At 43.1% G+C, this 17,752-nt stretch overlaps 1 protein-coding gene and 1 long non-coding RNA gene across 3 annotated transcripts in view; one reads left to right on the top strand and one right to left on the bottom strand.

Moving 5' to 3' along the window:
• Positions 1-17,752, bottom strand: part of LOC113443050 (dual specificity protein phosphatase 13B-like) — a 43,205-nt gene that overhangs the window by 23,912 nt on the left and 1,541 nt on the right. For both annotated transcript variants that reach the window (XM_026711011.2, XM_087933844.1), the window contains exons 2-3: positions 9,794-9,995; positions 6,504-6,724 (exon numbers count right to left, since the gene is read on the bottom strand). In XM_026711011.2, coding sequence (XP_026566796.1) covers positions 6,504-6,724; positions 9,794-9,984 — 412 coding nt within the window. In that variant the 5' untranslated portion in view covers positions 9,985-9,995. The remainder of the gene's footprint in view (positions 1-6,503; positions 6,725-9,793; positions 9,996-17,752) is intronic.
• LOC148125746 (uncharacterized) lies at positions 11,697-12,410 on the top strand. Its single transcript, XR_015743673.1, has 2 exons — positions 11,697-11,773; positions 11,953-12,410. It is a non-coding gene; the product is annotated as an uncharacterized LOC148125746 (long non-coding RNA).

Genomic DNA, 17,752 nt, shown 5'->3' with positions numbered 1-17,752 from the left:
TGGAAAGTAGAGCTTAGGCAAGCCCGGAGAAGGGCTGTGAGGCGACTCAAGAGTAGGTCACCTCCCCCACCCCTCCTCACAAGGAACACCTGGAACAGAGTGACTTAAGAAGAAGCCGTGGGGAGTTTAGTCTTTGCCAGGAACAATTGTGTGCTCTGGATTACACTCCCCTGCGGTTTGATTCATGCTCTTGCCTTTGGCCTTGCGGACTTGCCTTTGGCCTTTATATACCTGGAATCTGGAGCTTGCACCTTCTCTTTGGACTTCCTTTGTTGTTTACTGGCTTTTGGGGGACTGAAGGTGGCTGGCTTCAGTGTAGGATGAGGTGGAGCATTAAAGGGGAAGTTGAACCCTCAGCTGACTGTGCCTTTGTCCCGGGTCATCACAGTGTTATCCCTGGCCATCCCAGCAAAGCCCGAAATATTCCATGATACCTGGTTTCCTTCCCATCTCATTTTTCCTTGCAAGGCAAATTTTATTTCCCAAAGTTGAGGAACAAGGACACCTGAACCTTCCACCTCTGGAGCATTCCTGTTTCGTTGGATCAACTGGGAATAAATTCCTCTGGGGTCTCTGTACTATCCACAACAGCAGGAGAAGAAAGTCGAGTCCCATCTATCTAAAAATATAGCTAGAACCATCAGCAAAGGAAGAGATTTAGCAAAGGGGAAATCCCCGGCTTGGGAGGCGGGAGGAAGCGAGAAGACCTTTCAATTTGGACTTGATAATCAGGAATTAGGTTGCTCCCACGTGCTAAGTCTAGCATTTTGTTTTTAAAAATAGGATCTGTGCACTTTTATGTCCTTCTGAAACTACAAAGGTTGACACTCAGAATGTTGGCGTTGTAAATCTATGCGTTACTCAATGGCAGTGACACTCAGACTCAAAAAATATTACAGTCCAACTCAGAAAGCCTTAACTTCGGTGTTAATGCTTCGGTTTGGCAAATGAAGATTTCCCCAAATGAACCCAACTACTCTAACCAGCGGTGGGATTCCAATTTTTTTTTCCCTACCAGTTCTACGAGAGGCAGCACTTCGCACGCTCACGCACGCAGCAATCAAAAACCTCCCTCTGTCAGCGCTGGTGAGGAGAGCTGTTTTTTAGCTCAGCTGAGGCACGGCAATCTGCTCTAACGCACGAATCAGCTGAGCTAAAAGCAAGGGAATATAGGACAGGAAATAGTGGGGGTGGGTGGGCGGGGCCAGCCAGAGGTGATATTTTCCGGTTCTCCAAACTACTCAAAATTTCTTCTACCGGTAGGCCAGAACCAGTCCAAACCAGCTGAATACCACCTCTGGCTCTAACGTAAAAGAAGAACAATCTGGATTTGAACAAAATGTTCAGTCGCACTTTCTGTACTAAAAGAGAACCTAGTTACCTAGTTGAGCCACTCTTGACCTTCCCTGCATTTTTTCATCTCTTAAATTTCCAGTGGTTTCTCCACGCCCCCCCCCAAAAAAATAGGTTGAAGGGGAGCATTCAACTGAAAAAAAGTTTCCAAACTTGCTTTTAAAAAAGACAAACTTGCTTTTAAAAAAGACTCATCTGAAGTAAATAAAAGTTTGTCTGTCCTTGAAGTCCGAAAAGTGCTTTTTCGGGAGGCCACTGGACTTTCTGGTTTCTTTCTTTGAAGAAGCTTCTTCCGCTCTGACAGGACAATTGGGAACGGAAGGACTATTCACTATTTTGTCAGAGCTGAAGAAGCTTCTTGGGTGAGAAGTAAAATGTCTTCAAAAGGAAAAAAACAAGGAAGTCCAGTGGCCTCCTGAAAAAGCACCTTTGGGACAACCATGGCCTGGTTGACTGAGAATCTCTACAGACTTTTAGCTATACTATTTGGGATGAATGCCCTTTGAATGGTGTGGAAGTAGGAATGGATTTCCAGAGGAAAAAAAATTGCATACTACAGGAAGCAGGAGCACCACTCAGGTGACCCTGAGGACACAGATAAACCTCCAAGTGGCCTCAACGACCCTCTAAAAGGATGCAAATGACCAGCTGTCTGCAAGGAGGACAAATCCTTCCATTCCCCCACCATTCTGTCAGAGCTGAAGAAGCTTCTTGGATGAGAAGCAAAACGTCTTCAAAAGAAAAGAAAAAACAAGAAAATCCAATTGCCTCCTGAAAAAGCACCTTAGGGACAACCATGACCTGAAGGGCTGAAAAACTCTACAGACTTCTTTGGGACCATTTCTTTGGGAGGAAATAGAGTCATCAATATCATAATTTCTGGGAGCTGAAGTCCACTTAAGGGTTAAGAAATCCTACTCTAGCCAACTAAAGAGAAATCAATATACATCCACACAATATCCTCATCTGTCCTCACCTTCCTGTTCCAATTGAGCAGTTGGTCTGAAAAAAAATGCCCATTGGTGTCAAGTGAAAAGGTCTTCCAATCGTACAGTATCTGTAATATACATAGACAAGGAGCCTGGTTGTAATCCTAGTTATTGCAATAATTACAGAAAGTTCTTGACTTTCCTAAAGTAAGTCAACCCTGACTGTTCTTTGGAAGGACAGATCCTGAAGCTGAGGATCAAATACTTTGGCCACCAAATGAGAAGAGAGGATTCCTTGGAGAAGTCCCTGATGTTGGGAAAGGCGGGAAGGAGAAGACAACATGAGACAATGAGACGGTTGGATGATGTCATTGACTCAATGAATATGAATCTGGGTAAATTTAGGAGACAGTGGAGGATGGGGCAGCCTGGGGTGACGTGGTCCATGGGGTTGCAAAGAGTCAGGCACAATTTAGCGACCGAACGACCAAACTTTTGACTTATGGCCACAATTGGAATCAGAATTTCTGTTAAGCAAGGCGGCAGCTAAATGAACTGTGCCCGATTTTACATACCTGAATTTTGATCATGTGGCAATGGTTGTAAGTACAAGGACTGGTAGTACTTCACTTTCTCCCATGAGCTGTTCAGAGCATCCAGTAGTGGGAGATGCTTCAGTCTCTGCATGTCTAGACGGGGCTTAATTTTGGAACACTCCTCCTCCTCCACGGGACTCCTCCCCAGCATTCCCCAGTTTTGGCTCAGCCTCGTGAGAGATAGGCAGTGCTTGTGATTTTTCCTTGGCCAAACAGGAAAAATTATTTCCTTGCTAACAGGTTTGAAAGTTAATCAGCTTGTCTTTAGAATCCTTTAGCCTTCTAATCACATTGCGATCTCTCAACGTTGGCTCGCATTACAGAGATCACTTGCATTACAGGGAAGCACCAATTCGTGCCCCAAAGTGGTGGGAGGCTTCAGCGCTGCTCAGTGCCCCCTCCCCACAACCGATCTTTCTACCTCTGCCATTCCGACAGATTGCCGCAGAGTTTCTTTTACCCGAACAGAGGCGTGAGCTCTTTGCTCCCAACAGAGTTGTGTCACTTTCCTTCCCCCTCTGAATGCCACTTGGGGTGGAGGATTCAAATGCTTAGTGCCTTCCACCCTTCCCCGCCATTTAGCCTTATAGGAAAAGCCATCGGAGGCTATTCCTTCACATGGCGGGAATTTGCTGCTGGGGAGTGCGCCAAAAGATTAATGGTCGGAGGCCATCTTTTCTTACAAGACCTTGTGGCCACACGCCTGTATTCCATTTCATGCTGTGTGAGGTAACTCTGTTCTGAGCAGAGGTTCCCTTCAGGAACACTGGGGACCATTATACCCTCGTCTTGGTTTTTTTCTACATTCGAGGCTATTCTTACAGTTAAATTGTTGGCTTAACCCTCACAGCCCAATCAACCCAGCAGCACAACAGCAAGCACCTAGGCCTATGTCCGCCTCTGCAGGGAAGCTGTTGAAGGCCTCTATCCTTATCAATCTGGGCCTTTAGGCGTTCTCAATTTGGCTGTTTGGTTTCTCAGCACTTAACATCGTGCCACTTAATTAATATTCATATACATATTGCTAGATATATATATATTAGTGGTTATATAATAATACAATAATAATAATGATAATAATAATAATTTTCTCTTCAGTATAATATTTTAATATCAATAAAATATTATTACTGAGATATGACTCATTATAGATAGGTATTATTCAAAAAAAAAGAGAGGAAAGGGGGCAATAAAAACATCATCAGGGCAACCGGTCTGTCCTCAGATCAGGCCCCTGGGTGTGCCAGCCGCCTTCACAGTATTGCACTGTATAACAAAGCATACTGCAATTCCAACTTCAATCGAAATGGTAGACGGTAGCAGCTCTCAGACCTCATCCTTGAAGATCAAAGCCAAATTTCAGCATAAAACCTAAGCAGGCTAAAGGGAATTCTAAAACTTCAGAAAGGGATGCCATCAGGTGCCATAAAGCTTTACAAAAACAGATAAGTGATAGATAAGCTCATTCAACAAGGAGCGCCGTGACATCGGCAGCGTGGGCCACACAGGCACCAATAACTGAAATTTGTCGAGCTGCAACCTCTCCATCGCCATTCACTAGGCATTATAAAATAGATGCATTTGCATCCGCTGAGGCCTCCTTTGGCAGAAGAGTTCTGCAACGGGTCCACAGGGACCAGGAGGAGATTCCAGGCCAGACGGAGTCCCTCCCATAGGACAGGCCAAGCTTTGGTATGTCCCACTACTGGATGCTCTGAACAGCTCATGGGAGAAAGGGCGTTGGTACTTACCTGACACGCCCATTCTCTTTGAGCTGTGAAGAGCATCCAGCCCCACCCTTTTTTCCGTCTGGTGGGGTCCTGTTTCGGACAACGAATTGTTAGGACATTGAGGACGAGGGCGGTTATTTCTCTCGTCTTTGCCAAAACTGGGGAACGCTGGGGAGGAGTCCCAGGGAGGAGGAGGAGGAGCGTTCCACAAATTAAGCCCAGCCTAGACATGCAGAGACTGAAGCATCTCCCACTACTGGATGCTCTTCACAGCTCAAAGAGAACGGGCGTGTCCGGTAAGTACCAACATCCTTTTTCCAGGGATGTTATAACTTTGAACAGTTATAATTGAATGATTGTAAGTCAAGGATGGCCTGTATTTCAGTAGATACTACCTCGCTGCAATCCTCATTTTCCCACTCCCTTCTATTCAAGCTAATGGACTATTTTACCCCACCCTTGGCACAGAAATAAAGGGGGAGGATAAAGACATGAGAACAGGAATTCAGTATTTCAGGGGCTGCCACAAAGAAGTGGGGGTCGACTTAGTTTCCAGAGAGCAGGACAAGGAGTGACGGATGGAAACTAACCAAGGAGAGAAGCAACCTGGAGCTAAGGAGAAATTTCCTAACAGTGAGGACAATTAACCAGTGGATCTACTTGCCTCCAGAAGTTGTGGGTGCTCCATCACTGGAAGCTTTTAAGAAGAGATTGGGCATTTGTCTGGAAAGGTCTCCTTCTTGCACAGGGGGTTGGACTAGAAGACCTCCAAGGTCCCTTCTAACTCTGTTATTCTGTAATCCCAGATCTGTTAACCAGTGGAATAGCTTGCCTCCAGAAGCCACTGGAGGTTTTTAAGAAGAGATTAAACAGCTATTTGTCTGAAATGGTATAAGGTCTCTTGCTTGACCATGGGGGTTGGACTAGAAGACCTTCAAGGTCCCTTCCAGCTCTATTTCTATTCTATTCTAAACACCTATTTCCCCAGCAACCATTTTTTAAAAGCCTCGTTTTATCATCCCAATAAGGCTTGGAGAAGCATTGTGCTTGTAACAAGAGCATCTAGGCATCGGTTGAGGGAACGTGCCAGGAATACTCATGCACGAAGAAACATCAATATGTGAGAATGGGTGGCTGAACAAATGAAAGGCTAGCGGGAGAATGCGCGTATGGGCTGTGTGGAATTGGATGGATGGATGGATGTCGGCTTGTGTGAGGTGAAAGGTCCGTCCACCGACATGATAAGGCAATACTAGCAACAGCGATGGCACCTGGATCAGAGGTGGTATATTCAGAAGGTTCTGATCAGTTCTGGAGAACCGGTAGCGGAAATTTTGAGTAGTTCAGAGAACCGGCAAATCCCGCCTCTGACTGGCCCCACCCCCATCTATTCTCTGCCTCCCATTGAATCCCAGCTGATTGGCTGGGTCTTCTTTGGTTGCCCTGCACAGGAGAACGGAGCTGGAAAGCAGGTTAGTGGGGTGGGGAGCGAATGGGGATTTTGCAGTATCCTTCCCCTGTCACACCCAGGAAGCCACACCCACCAAGCCACACCTTGCCCACCAAGCCACACCCACAGAACCGGTAGTAAATTTTTTTGAATCTAGACTTATATACCACTTCATAGAGCTTTGCAGGCCTCGCTAAGCAGTTTTCAGAGTCAGCCTCTTGCCCCCAACAGCCTGGGTCCTCATTTTATTGACCTCGGAAGGAGGGAAGGCTGAGTCAACCTTGAGCCTGATGAAAATTGAACTGCCAAATTGCAGGCAGCCGGCAAGCAGCAGAAATAGCCTGCAGCACTGCATTCTAACCACTGCACCACTGCGGCTCAAGCTAGATGCTGGACGGGAAATGTTTACCAGGACATCTGAGGAGATGCAGTCCACTCTGTTTACCTCTGGGTGAGTTCAGCGCTGCCCTGATGTATTTGGCAGTCGGGTAGAAATAAATGCTGAGATCAAATTTTGGATCATCATCCGCTTCCACCCCGTAGTAATCAACCGGCAGGTCTCGGTAGAACTTGGCTCCTGTATCAATGTGGAATCTTCCTGCGGCAGCATTCACGATGTGTGTGATGCCCATCCGACGCAGCTGTTCTATGTTCCGGGCGATATACCTGCAAACAAGGATGCCTGGCTTAATTTTATGACTCTACATTTCTCCTCACTTTGGAGAGGAGTTACATGTTCATGGATACATTAAAAGGGGCCAACGGACTTGGTTAACTAAACACAGGGACTCAGATTTAATCCCAAAGGGACTCTGGCATGCTCACTGCACCCATTAACTCTGTAGGGGAACATAATTATTTAGGGTCCTTGGTTGAGCTTGGTTGATATTTTTTTTACAGAGGTTTCATTACCCAACTAGGTAATAGCCTACTCACCAAGCACTGATGATGATATCTAGCTGGGTAATGAAGTGTCTGCAATAAAATAACTAAGCTCAGAGAGCACCAATGATGTCACTGTTCAATCCTGAGCCCTCAATATTCTCTTTTAGTGGAACACACATTTACACACATACACAGAGATGATTGCAGTTCACCTCTTCACTTTTTGAAATTCCTCTGCTAAGCCCCTAGTTTCTAAGTAGTGCAATTGAAACCTGCCAAGTCTGTTTTACAAGAGAAAATGATGGAATAAAATAATTCTGTATGCAAACAAAAAACTCTTTTTAAAACACTCTTTTAAAAAAGAGTTTAAAAAAGAGTTTAAAAAGAGTTTAAAAACTCTTTTTAAAAGCACTCATTCCAAGTATTGTGTAGAAATGTATCTAGCAAAATCTTCCTTCCTTCCTTCCTTCCTTCCTTCCTTCCTTCCTTCCTTCCTTCCTTCCTTCCTTCCTTCCTTCTTCCCTCCCTCCCTCCCTCCCTCCCTCCCTCCCTCCCTCCCTCCTTCCTTCCTCCCTCCCTCCCTCCCTCTCTCTCTCTCTCTCTCTCTCTCTTTCTTTCTTTCTTTCTTTCTTTCTTTCTTTCTTTCTTTCTTTCTTTCTTTCTTTCTTTCTTTCTTTCTGTTTCTTTCTTTCTTTCTCTTCCTTCCTTCTTAGCTTCCTTCTTTCCTTCCTTCCTTTCTTCTTTCCTCTCCTCTCCTCCATTTGCAAAAGAGAAGCAGGATTGGGGAACAGTGTTTGATGATGAGAGACTTTATCTGATTTCATTTTTCCATTTGCAAGAGCGAAACAGGTTGTGCTTCATGCACCAGGCTTTTAAACAACCACTCAGCATGGTGCCGGAAAGTCTCAGATGCTTGTATTGCTTTATTTATTGATTGATCCATTTGCTTGCTATGGTTTTCAGCTGAATGGAGTACAATAAAAATCACAATAAGACCATGGGCACAAGGCACAAGAGCACTAATCAAGACTTGCATAAAAGCAGTCAAGGGATTCCTTCCCTTTTATCTGTCTGGGCTGCAATTTTCTTATTGTGCAGAGGGCGTTGCTTGTGTGTGTGTGTGGGGGGGGGGGGTTGGACTAGATGACCTCTGAGGGTGTCCTTCCATTTCTGTTATTAACAGAAAAACAGAATAACGGAGTTGGAAGGGACCTTGGAGGTCTTCTAGTCCAACCCCCTGCCCAGGAAGGAAATCCTATACCATATAACAAGTGACTCTCCAATCTCTTCTTAAAAACTTCCAGTGTTGGGGAATTCACAACTTCTGGAGGCAAGTTGTTCCATTGATTAATTGTTCTCACTGTCAGGAAATTCCTCCTTAGTTCTAAGTTGCTTCTCTCCTTGATTAGTTTTCATCTGTTGCTTCTTGTCCTGCCTTCAGGTGCTTTGGAGAATAGCTTGACTCCCTCTTCTTTGGGGCAGCCCCTGAGATATCGGAACACTGCTATCATGTCACCCTTAGTCCTTCTTTTCATTAGACTAGACATACCCAGTTCCTGCAACCGTTCTTTATATATTCTAGCCTCCAGTCCCTTAATCCTCTTTGTTGTTCTTCTCCGCACTCTTTCTAGAATCTGGTGACCAAAACTGGACGCCGTATTCCAAGTGTGGCCTTACCAAGGCATTATAAAGTGGTATTAACATTTTACATGGTCTTGATTCTATCCCTTTGTTAATGCAGCCTAGGATGGTGTTGGCTTTTTTGGCAGCTGCTGCACAAGGCTGGCTCATATTTAAGTGATGAGAACTATGCTGGTAGTCCTTGATTAATAATCGTTCATTTAGCGATCGTTCAAATGTACGATGGCATTGAAACGTATCGGAGGTAGTTCTTGTGGCAGCCACCCATCATTCATGTCGGAAGCCAGTGCTCTGAGCAAGGCTTCTTGAGGCCATAATTAAGCACACGCTTAGTCCAAACCAACTCTTGTTTTATTTCAACGCTGGGAATTATGTGCATTCCCAGCCCGTAATGAGTCTCAAACAGTCCCTCGAGATAAGCACCCACCTTTCTCTCCTTTGAATTGCTGCCAACAACTAACGTGCCAAATTTAAAAAAACAATTGAAGTACAAAGTCCACACAGAGCTTCAAGGTTTAATCCGAACAGAGCGAACGACTTTGCTTTCTGCAAAGGTTTTCCTACCTTTGCTTGTCCTTTATATCTTATGGGAGGGGCAATCACCTCCCAGCCTTACTCCTCAGTCGCTCCTTCTGCTTCAACTGCTCTCACCTTCTAACAGCTCTGCACACACACACACTGGGAACAGGCTCCCCTTGTTCCTCTGCCTCACTGCTGCCAGACCCTGGAGGCTCCGGAGGCAGCACCCCACCCCCAGATGGTCCTGGCCCCAACTCTGCATTGGACGCAGGACCCTCGTCTGAGTCCTCCCCAGACTGGCCCCTGTTCTTCCCCACTGTCCGATTCTGTTGCTGTCTGCACAGGGTGCCAGTGAACCACAACAGCCAGATCCATTTAACAACCAGGTTACTAACATATCAATAGCCGCAATTCACTTAACAACTACTGCAGCAAGGAAGATCGTAGAGTGGGGCAAAACTCCCTTAACAAATGTTTCACTTCACAAAAGAAACTCGGGGCCCTGTTATGTAAGCCGAGGACTGCCTGTGAAATAGTAGTCACAAGTAAACCTGGTTAAGGAGGGTGGGGCTTAATTCCAAGTAAGAAGGCTAAGATGGCCACCTTGTTTTTCCATCTTCCCTTCCCCTCTCTGACTGGAGAACTGCAATACTTTTCAGGATAAGCCACAAAAAAACCCCGTTCACTTACAAATCTCCAATATAAAGGTTAGGCCAGACTTCGTTGACATTTCCCCGGCAAGGAACTGGTGTCCATAACAGGCGTTGCAACTCTCCCAGTTCTGGAGTTTGATAGCTCTGCTGGCAGCTCAGGGAGCGACTGGACGTTCTTTGCAGCCCGGGGCGTCTTAAGTCGTCTGTGTGTAGCGAATACCAGGACATTCTGAAAGAGACTGGAAAGAAGAGTTCCTCCGTGGATTTATGGAGATCAGGGTGGAACAAAGCAAGTCAATGCCACACCTAAAAGATAGGAGCCATGGGCAGGGGTGGGCTTCAAAAAAAATGTAGCAACCGGTTCTCTGCCTAATTGCTGGGTGGGCATGGCCATGGTAGGTGTGGTCTAATTGGCCTCCTGTACCATGGTGGGGGGGACGTTTTTTCCCCCAGGCTCAAGAGGGTTTCCTCGAGGCTCCAAGAGATCGAAAACGGCTTCCCCAGGCTCCCAGGAGGCCAAAAACAAGCCCATTTCCAGCCTTCTAGAGCCTCCAGGAGGCCCATTTTTTGCCCTCCCTGAGCACAGGCTCAGCACTTACCTGGGATCCAAAATGGGCCACATGGAGGCTCCTGGGAGCATCAGGGCAGAGCGGGGTGGGTGGAGCCAGCCAGTCAGCTGAACTACTGGTTGGGCAAACCAGATATAAAATTAACACCCAGTTCGCCCGAACCAGTGTGAACCGGTAGCAGCACACCCCTGGCTCATGAGAGGGAATTGGCTTTGGGGACAGTTGTACGCTCATTTTGGTTGAAAGACTCCAACAGAAGAATCAGAAGTCTTGATTCTTCAGGACTTTGTAAACTACAAGGCACACAACGCATATTCTACATCCCTTCTTTGCAGCTCTGGATTAACCACGAAGGAAAATAAATACCTGCTTAGGGCATTGAGGGAAGAGGGGCACCTCAGCGTTTCTTTCCCTGGCTGTCAAGCCCTTGGCTTATTTTGCCTTGTAATCTTTGGGAGGGATATTACTTTTCAATATCTTTTGTGTTTTCTTTATCCCTTATAGCATAACAATTGTATTACAAATGCATAAAAAGTGAGGAAAATTTGCATTTTTTTTCTGTTGCCCTACTTAGAAACTTATAATTTGCTTACACTGCTTACTGCTATTTAGTGTTGACTAATTTTTTTTAAAAAAGTTTATATTTAATATAAATGTGGGCTCTATCCTGGGAATGACCTGGAAGACAAGTGAATTTTTAATGCCATTTCTCCTTTATCACTTATTATTGTGTTTTGATGTCTTATCAGGTAAGCAAAGGAAAGGCTGAGGATTCATTGGCCTTGATCCAGCTTTCCTTCTTTCTCTTTTACTCTGAAGGCAATTAAAGCTCTAGTACTGCCATCATTGCATTAGGGCCCTGTGCCACTTGGGTCATCTGATTATGCCTTTCTCTCTCTCTTTCTCTCTCTCTTTCTCTTTCTCTCTCTCCCTCTCTCCCTCTCCCTCTCTCTCTCTCTCTCTGTGTGTGTGTAGAGACAGAGAGAGACACAAAGACAGACAGACACACACACGTACACACACAAATGTACACACACACACACAAACACACAGAGAGAGACAGACAGAGAGACACAGAGAGACAGAGAGACAGAGAAAGAGACAGAGAGACAGAAGGAGGGATAGGGAGACAGAGACAGAGAGAAAGGGACAGAAAGAAAGCAAGAAAGAGAGAGAAAGAGAGAGGGAGAGGGAGATTGGACAGCCTGTTCTCTTTTTCCTCTGAGAAGGTGGACTATGAAATTTCAGTCACATGGAAGAATAATTGTGGGTCTTCCAAGAGGTTTCCATTTCCATTGGCTACCAAAAAAAGGATCTGGTGTCCCATGAAGATATCAGAGAACCCACAGCTCCTGTCCCTGACAGTTCCCCCTTGCCAGAATCGAACTTCCCCATCCAGTGAAACCATTTCAGGAAGTGAGAAACTTTCAAGAGTTTCAACCCTAACGGTCAGTGAAGCTCCTTCTCTCATGGTTGTTAGGGGGTCTTTAACATTTTATGTCACCAGACTTTCAGTCATAGCTTTTATGATTGTTATTTATTTCTAGCTCACCTTTATTATTATTTTTAAATAACTCAGAGTGGTACACATACCTAATACTCCTTTCTCCTCCTATTCTCTCCACAGCAACAACCATGTGAGGTCAGTTGGGCTAAGAGAGAGCAATTCATCTAAAGTCACTAAGCCAGTCTTCATGTCTAAGGCGGGACTAGAACTCACTGTCTCCTAGTGATTGGTCCAATATTACCCAACCGGTTTTCATGCCTAAGGCGGGACTAGAACTTACTGTCTCAAGGTGATTGGCCCGAAGTTACCCAGCTGGTTTTTGTGCCTAACACAGGACTAGAACTCATGATCTCCTTCACCACTAAACCAAGTTGGCCTTCTGTGTTATGTTTCATTGGCCTCCATCTTGGGCAGATTATGGTTGCTGATTTATTAATAGTAATTTTACTATTTGGGTATTTATTACTGCTTCATTTATGTTAGCTTCTTGTAACCCATCAAGGGTATCATGTGTTGGACAGGCTATGAAAAGTGAAAAATCAACATAATTTAAAAAAATAAATGAAGGGAAGAGCTTCGTTTCTTTGTAGTCTTTCTCATTATTCTGGAATCTGGACATACCTAAAAATTACACTACATTCTGTTCAAGTCATGTTCTGGGTCATCCTTTCTAAGAATTCAAAACATAGAACATAAAATAACAGGGTTGGAAGAAACCTTGGAGATCTTCTTGTCCAACCCCCTGATCAAGCATGTACCATTCCTGTCTCCTCTTGAAAACCTGCCTGATGGAGCACCCACAACTTCTGGGGTTAAGTCCTTCTGCTAATTAATTGTTCTCACTGACAGGGGTTGGAATTCATTGTTGGAAGGTATTTTTATGCAACAACTCTAGTATTTAGCCAGTAGATGGCAGTGTTTACAAATTTGGATCTATGGTATATACTCTATGCTCTTTTGTTCTCAGTAGAGGTTCCTGTTTCCTGTTACAGTTATATAGTTGAGAGGTAAAGCACATGGTGACTGTACTCCTTGTTTGCTCTGTGGTGCTTTATATAAAACAGAATTTCAAACATCAGGAAATTTCTGCTTAGTTCTAATCCTCCACCTGTTACTCCTTGTCTCACCCTCAAACAGCTGACAAAAAGCCTTTCCACCAAAAAAAAAACAAAAAAAACTTTTCATAAAAGCTGCAAAAGCTTCAGAAGATGGCAACCACCAGGGACTAGATATTGATTTCTGTGGAGCTGGAAACATTCAGCTTTGAGAAGACTGAGGCGGGTTATGCTAACGCTCTTCAAAGTGCTAGAAGAAATTTTCACAAAAGAAACTCCAGACCTGTCTTTTCTTATTTCAGAAGATAGGACAGGAAATAATGGATTTAACTTTAGTAACAGGAAGGCAGATTTTGATTGAATGTTAGACAAAACGTCCTTACAGGAAAAGCAGTTTCAGTGTGGAATTAGTGATGCAGAGAGACAGGAGATGTCATGGATTCAGGAGGAAACTATCAGGCTTTAAATAGATTCCTACAGGAGATGGGACGCCATAGACCTGAAGAATCCTTTCCAGTTCTATGTTCCCAAGACCTGTTTAGTCCTAGAAATATTTACACCGGGGGGAAACTTCATCTGCCTTAGTCGCAAGGGTGATTGTGTTCACTGGAAAGAGATTGAGAAAGCTGTCGTGGGTTTCTAAGCAGAGCTTTCTGTGATGGGTTGATTTGGATTAAACCAGGGGTGGGATTCAGCCAGTTTGGGTGAACCAGATGTTAAATTTATATCTGGTTCACCGAACCAGTAGTTGAACCAACCGGCTGGCCCCTTCCCTCCCAGGAGTCTCCACACGGCCCGTTTTAGATGCAGGCAAGTGCAGGCAAGTGCGGAGGCTCTGGGAGGTTGAAAAATGGCCCTCCCGGAAGTTCCAGAAGTCTGGAAACGGGCCTGTTTCCAGCTTCTAAAGGGCCTCCAGAGTCTGGGGAAGGCTGTTTTCTCCCTCCCAGAGGCCCGAGGAAAGCCTCCGGACTCTGGGAAAGGCTAAAAAAGGGCCCTTCCGGAACTTCCAGTAGGCCATGCCCACCATGGCCACACCCACTCAGCAACCGGGCAGAGAACCGGTTGTTGGTATTCTTGAATCCCATTCCTGGATTAAACCCCAAATTTATATCAGCATAGTATCCCTTGAGTAGGTGGAACACAAGTAATTATAAATTGCATTATAATTATGCACTCTTTTGAAGCACGCTCTCTCTACACTTGCTTCAGTAGGCGGCATCCAAAGAATGGTTTATATTATAGCATTATAGTACATTATTACTTTGCATAATACAGATGTATAATACATGCGATAATAAAGCCTCATCATTCCATCCTAGCCAAGAGAGAGCCATTAAAAGCTGTGGGGGGAAAAAAGAGGAGAAAAGGAGTTTAATTTTGATCAAATAAGCCAACTTCACACATTTTCATTTTTAATTTTAAAGGCCTTGATTATTCCTTTCGTGTAATGTCCCAAAAGCTGGGTTTTTTTTTGTCTTTATAACACATCTGTTTTGTCAATCCAAAGTAAGGAAATTATCCGCCACTTTTGTGAGTTAAACTTCACATATTCAAGTCACCCTTCTGATTTATTAGTTGTGTGTTCCTTTCAGTTATTAAAACCTCAGCCAGTTTCATTTTTAGGTCCTATATAATAACATCTTTGTCAATATGATTCTTGTATCCTGTCGATATTAAATCCATATCTAAAACAAACTGATTTTCAGCTATATTTTTTTCTCTTCTTTTAAGCTCTTATCAGGTAGTCTAAACTTTTCTAAATTCTAGGTACATTGTTTCCAAAGATCCTTAAATGCTTCCCCAGTTAAAATATTTTACTGCATTGTGTATTACTAGGAATTCTCTTTTAGTTATAATCTTTAATTCTATTTGGCTGCCTCTAGTAACCAGCCTTCAAGATTTCCCCTTATCGTGTTTTTCTGTCATTCAGAACATTTTTCCAAGAAGATATTGTTTTTTTACATTTAAACTCAAATCTTTATAGATGTCAGTAAGATTTTCAAGAAACCACAGGGAATATTCTTATAACTTGCCAAATTTTTGTTTCCAATCAATCTGGCTTCTTAGACTATTTAAAAACTTTCCAAAATCAACATTCTAATCACCTTTTTCCTACATAATTGCAAATAAAAAAGAAGTTTTTCTTAAAGTTCTAAACTTACATAAATCTTCTTTGGAGGAAAATCAGTCAGTGTAATAAAACTTATTTTTCTGACCTTCTGCATACTAAATGATAGTATGACCTTTCAAAGGACCATTATTTATTAAAGCTTTGATATTTAATCAAAGCTTTTCTATAATGCGTTGAAGAGATGTAATTAAATTAGTACATGTTACAAACCTCAGTTGAAATTTCTTCAGGAAATTGGAAAAATTGCATAATTATCTCTGGGCAATTGATAAAAATGATGCAGCATCAAAAATTAATTCCACTTTTTTATGTTGTTAGTGTTAGAGTTATTATAGCAAAATGCTGAAAATACATTTCTTTAGGTTAATTAATTAACTAATTAATTAACAAATAATCTTGAGTAATCCTTTGAAATGGATGAAATTAAATATATTTCCAAACTGCATTTTTAATGCCTCCTCCCTGTGTATTGTTTTATTGTCAATGTTTTGTTGATGCACTATGTTAAACCAACATTACAAATAATAATAAATTACAGCCTTTTTAATGGGCTGTTTTTCATTGCTGTTTGATTCATCTGCTGTGAAACTAAATTTCAGTTAAAAACTCTCAAAATTCTTAACTCTGATCACTCCTTGGAAATTCTCTAAAACCTTATTTGGGCATGTAGGTTAAGAACGAGCATACAATAGTCTATGGTACACACAAAAATAGAAGGCCATTTGGATTCCCACCATGGACAAATGGTTGCAGAAGTCGATGGAGTTGGCTGAAATGGCAAAATTGACTATTTTGATTCAAGAAAATAATATAAGTACTTTTGTTTCCACATGGAGCTCGCTTCTGAACTTTGTGCCTGAAGTGGTAAAGAATGAAACTTTGATTTTGGGTTTTACCAATTAGACTGACAGATCCTTATAGACATAGCTAGTTTATATCAGTATGAAAAAGCAAAAGCTGTGTTTTGATGTTGTTTATGCCTTATTTTACCGCAACAGAGAGAGTTGGAAGTTAATACTACTTTTTCTTTTTCCTAATCCTTCCTCATTTCTTTTTCCCCTCACTGCTTTTCTATTTATTTTTGTGTTTTGTATCTTATTTGATCTTATAACTCAGTAAAAATGTTAAATTAAGAATGGGCCAGCTTTCCTTCTGATCAGATTATAATTGTTGTTGTTGTTACTCATTACTTATATAAAATGAAGTAGGCTATGGATAATCTAAACACGTACTAAATAATTCCAGTTTAAAATTCTACGGAAGCCGCACTCGGCTGAAAATGGGATCAAGGAGAGCCCTGGGAAATTGGAACAGATGTTTTAGAAAGGTATTTCAACTAGCTTTGATCAACTCCATTAACATATTCCTGCCTTTTTCTTTTTCTTTTTTTTAGTGAAGAAAGAAATGTTGGGGTGATTTGAAGGGCAGTCTGCTTTTTAAATCATTTTTATGCAACGCTTATAAAGTCGGGCTGGGGCCAATCGTAACACAAATGTTGGAGAAATTATAAACTGAATTATTAGCTTGGGGGGAAAAAAAAACCTCTTATTTCTGAAAGAGAATTTTTTTTTTTCCAATCCTGCCATAACCCGTCCTATCAAATATCCAGAGAGGTTTGATAGCAATCGTGTTTCCTGTAGAAATGTTGAATATGTTTGTCAAATAGGTCATCCAGATTGATTTTTGTTACAAGTCTCTGAAGTAGTTTCACTTATCTTTTTATGGCTGGGGGCTACATATAACATTGACAGAGAGAGCTGGTTAGCTGAAGTGACTAAGATTCTGGGATAGCTTTTGATCCTTAAAAAATACATTAAGCCTGTTCCATCATTTATTTATCCATGAAAAAGAAAAATATATGTCCCAGTTATTAGCAACTATGGCCAAAGTGGCTTTTAAAAAGAGGGGAAAAAGGTCCAAACCATCCATTTTTATTATAGACCTTATCTTTCATTTCTGGCATATATTCATAGACTTCTCTAACGTCCAGAATATATCTACGGATGGCTCTTGAACTGAGCTATCCTGATGATTAATTAATATGTGGCTTATAAATTGAGGGCCAGTTTGGTGTAATGGTTTGAAGCAGTGGTGGGATTCAATTTTTTTTTTTTACTACTGGTTCTGTGGGCGCGGCTTGGTGGGTGTGGCAGGGGAAGGATACTGTAAAATCTCTAGTCAGAAGTGGTATTTGCTGGTTCTCTGAACTACTCAAAATTTCCGCTACCGGGTCTCCAGAACTGGTCAGAACCTGCTGAATACCCATCTCTGGTTTGAAGGCAGCAGACTAGAAATTGGGAGACTGGGAGTTCTAGTCCTATATGAAGAATGGTTGCAGGAACTGGGAATGTCTAGTTAATGCAGAGAAAATCTACGGGTAACATGCAGGGGTGGGCTGCTACGGGTTTGGGGGATCCTTCTAGCTAAGATTCTGTGCAGTTGGGTGAACTGGCAAATCCCACCCCTGGATGGCCCCGCCCGCCCTTCCCCTCCCAGGCCTGTTTCACAGGGCCTGCCTGGAGGTTCAGTCTCGGGCCTCCTGGAGGCTCCAGAAGGCTGGAAACGGGCCCATTTCCAGCCTCCAGAGGGCCTCCGGAGCTTGGGGGAGGCCATTTTCACCTTCCCAGAGGCTCGAGGAAAGCCTCTGGAGTCTGGGGAGGCCTACTCATCAGGTACAACACTTAATGATAGTCATAGGGTACAATAAGCAATCAAACCATACTAGGAAACAATC

This window comes from Pseudonaja textilis, chromosome 4 (assembly GCF_049901715.1).
Source record: "Pseudonaja textilis isolate UNSWEBS1 chromosome 4, rPseTex1.2, whole genome shotgun sequence".
Lineage (NCBI taxonomy): Eukaryota > Metazoa > Chordata > Lepidosauria > Squamata > Elapidae > Pseudonaja > Pseudonaja textilis.
This window is presented reverse-complemented; position numbering and strand designations above follow the sequence as displayed.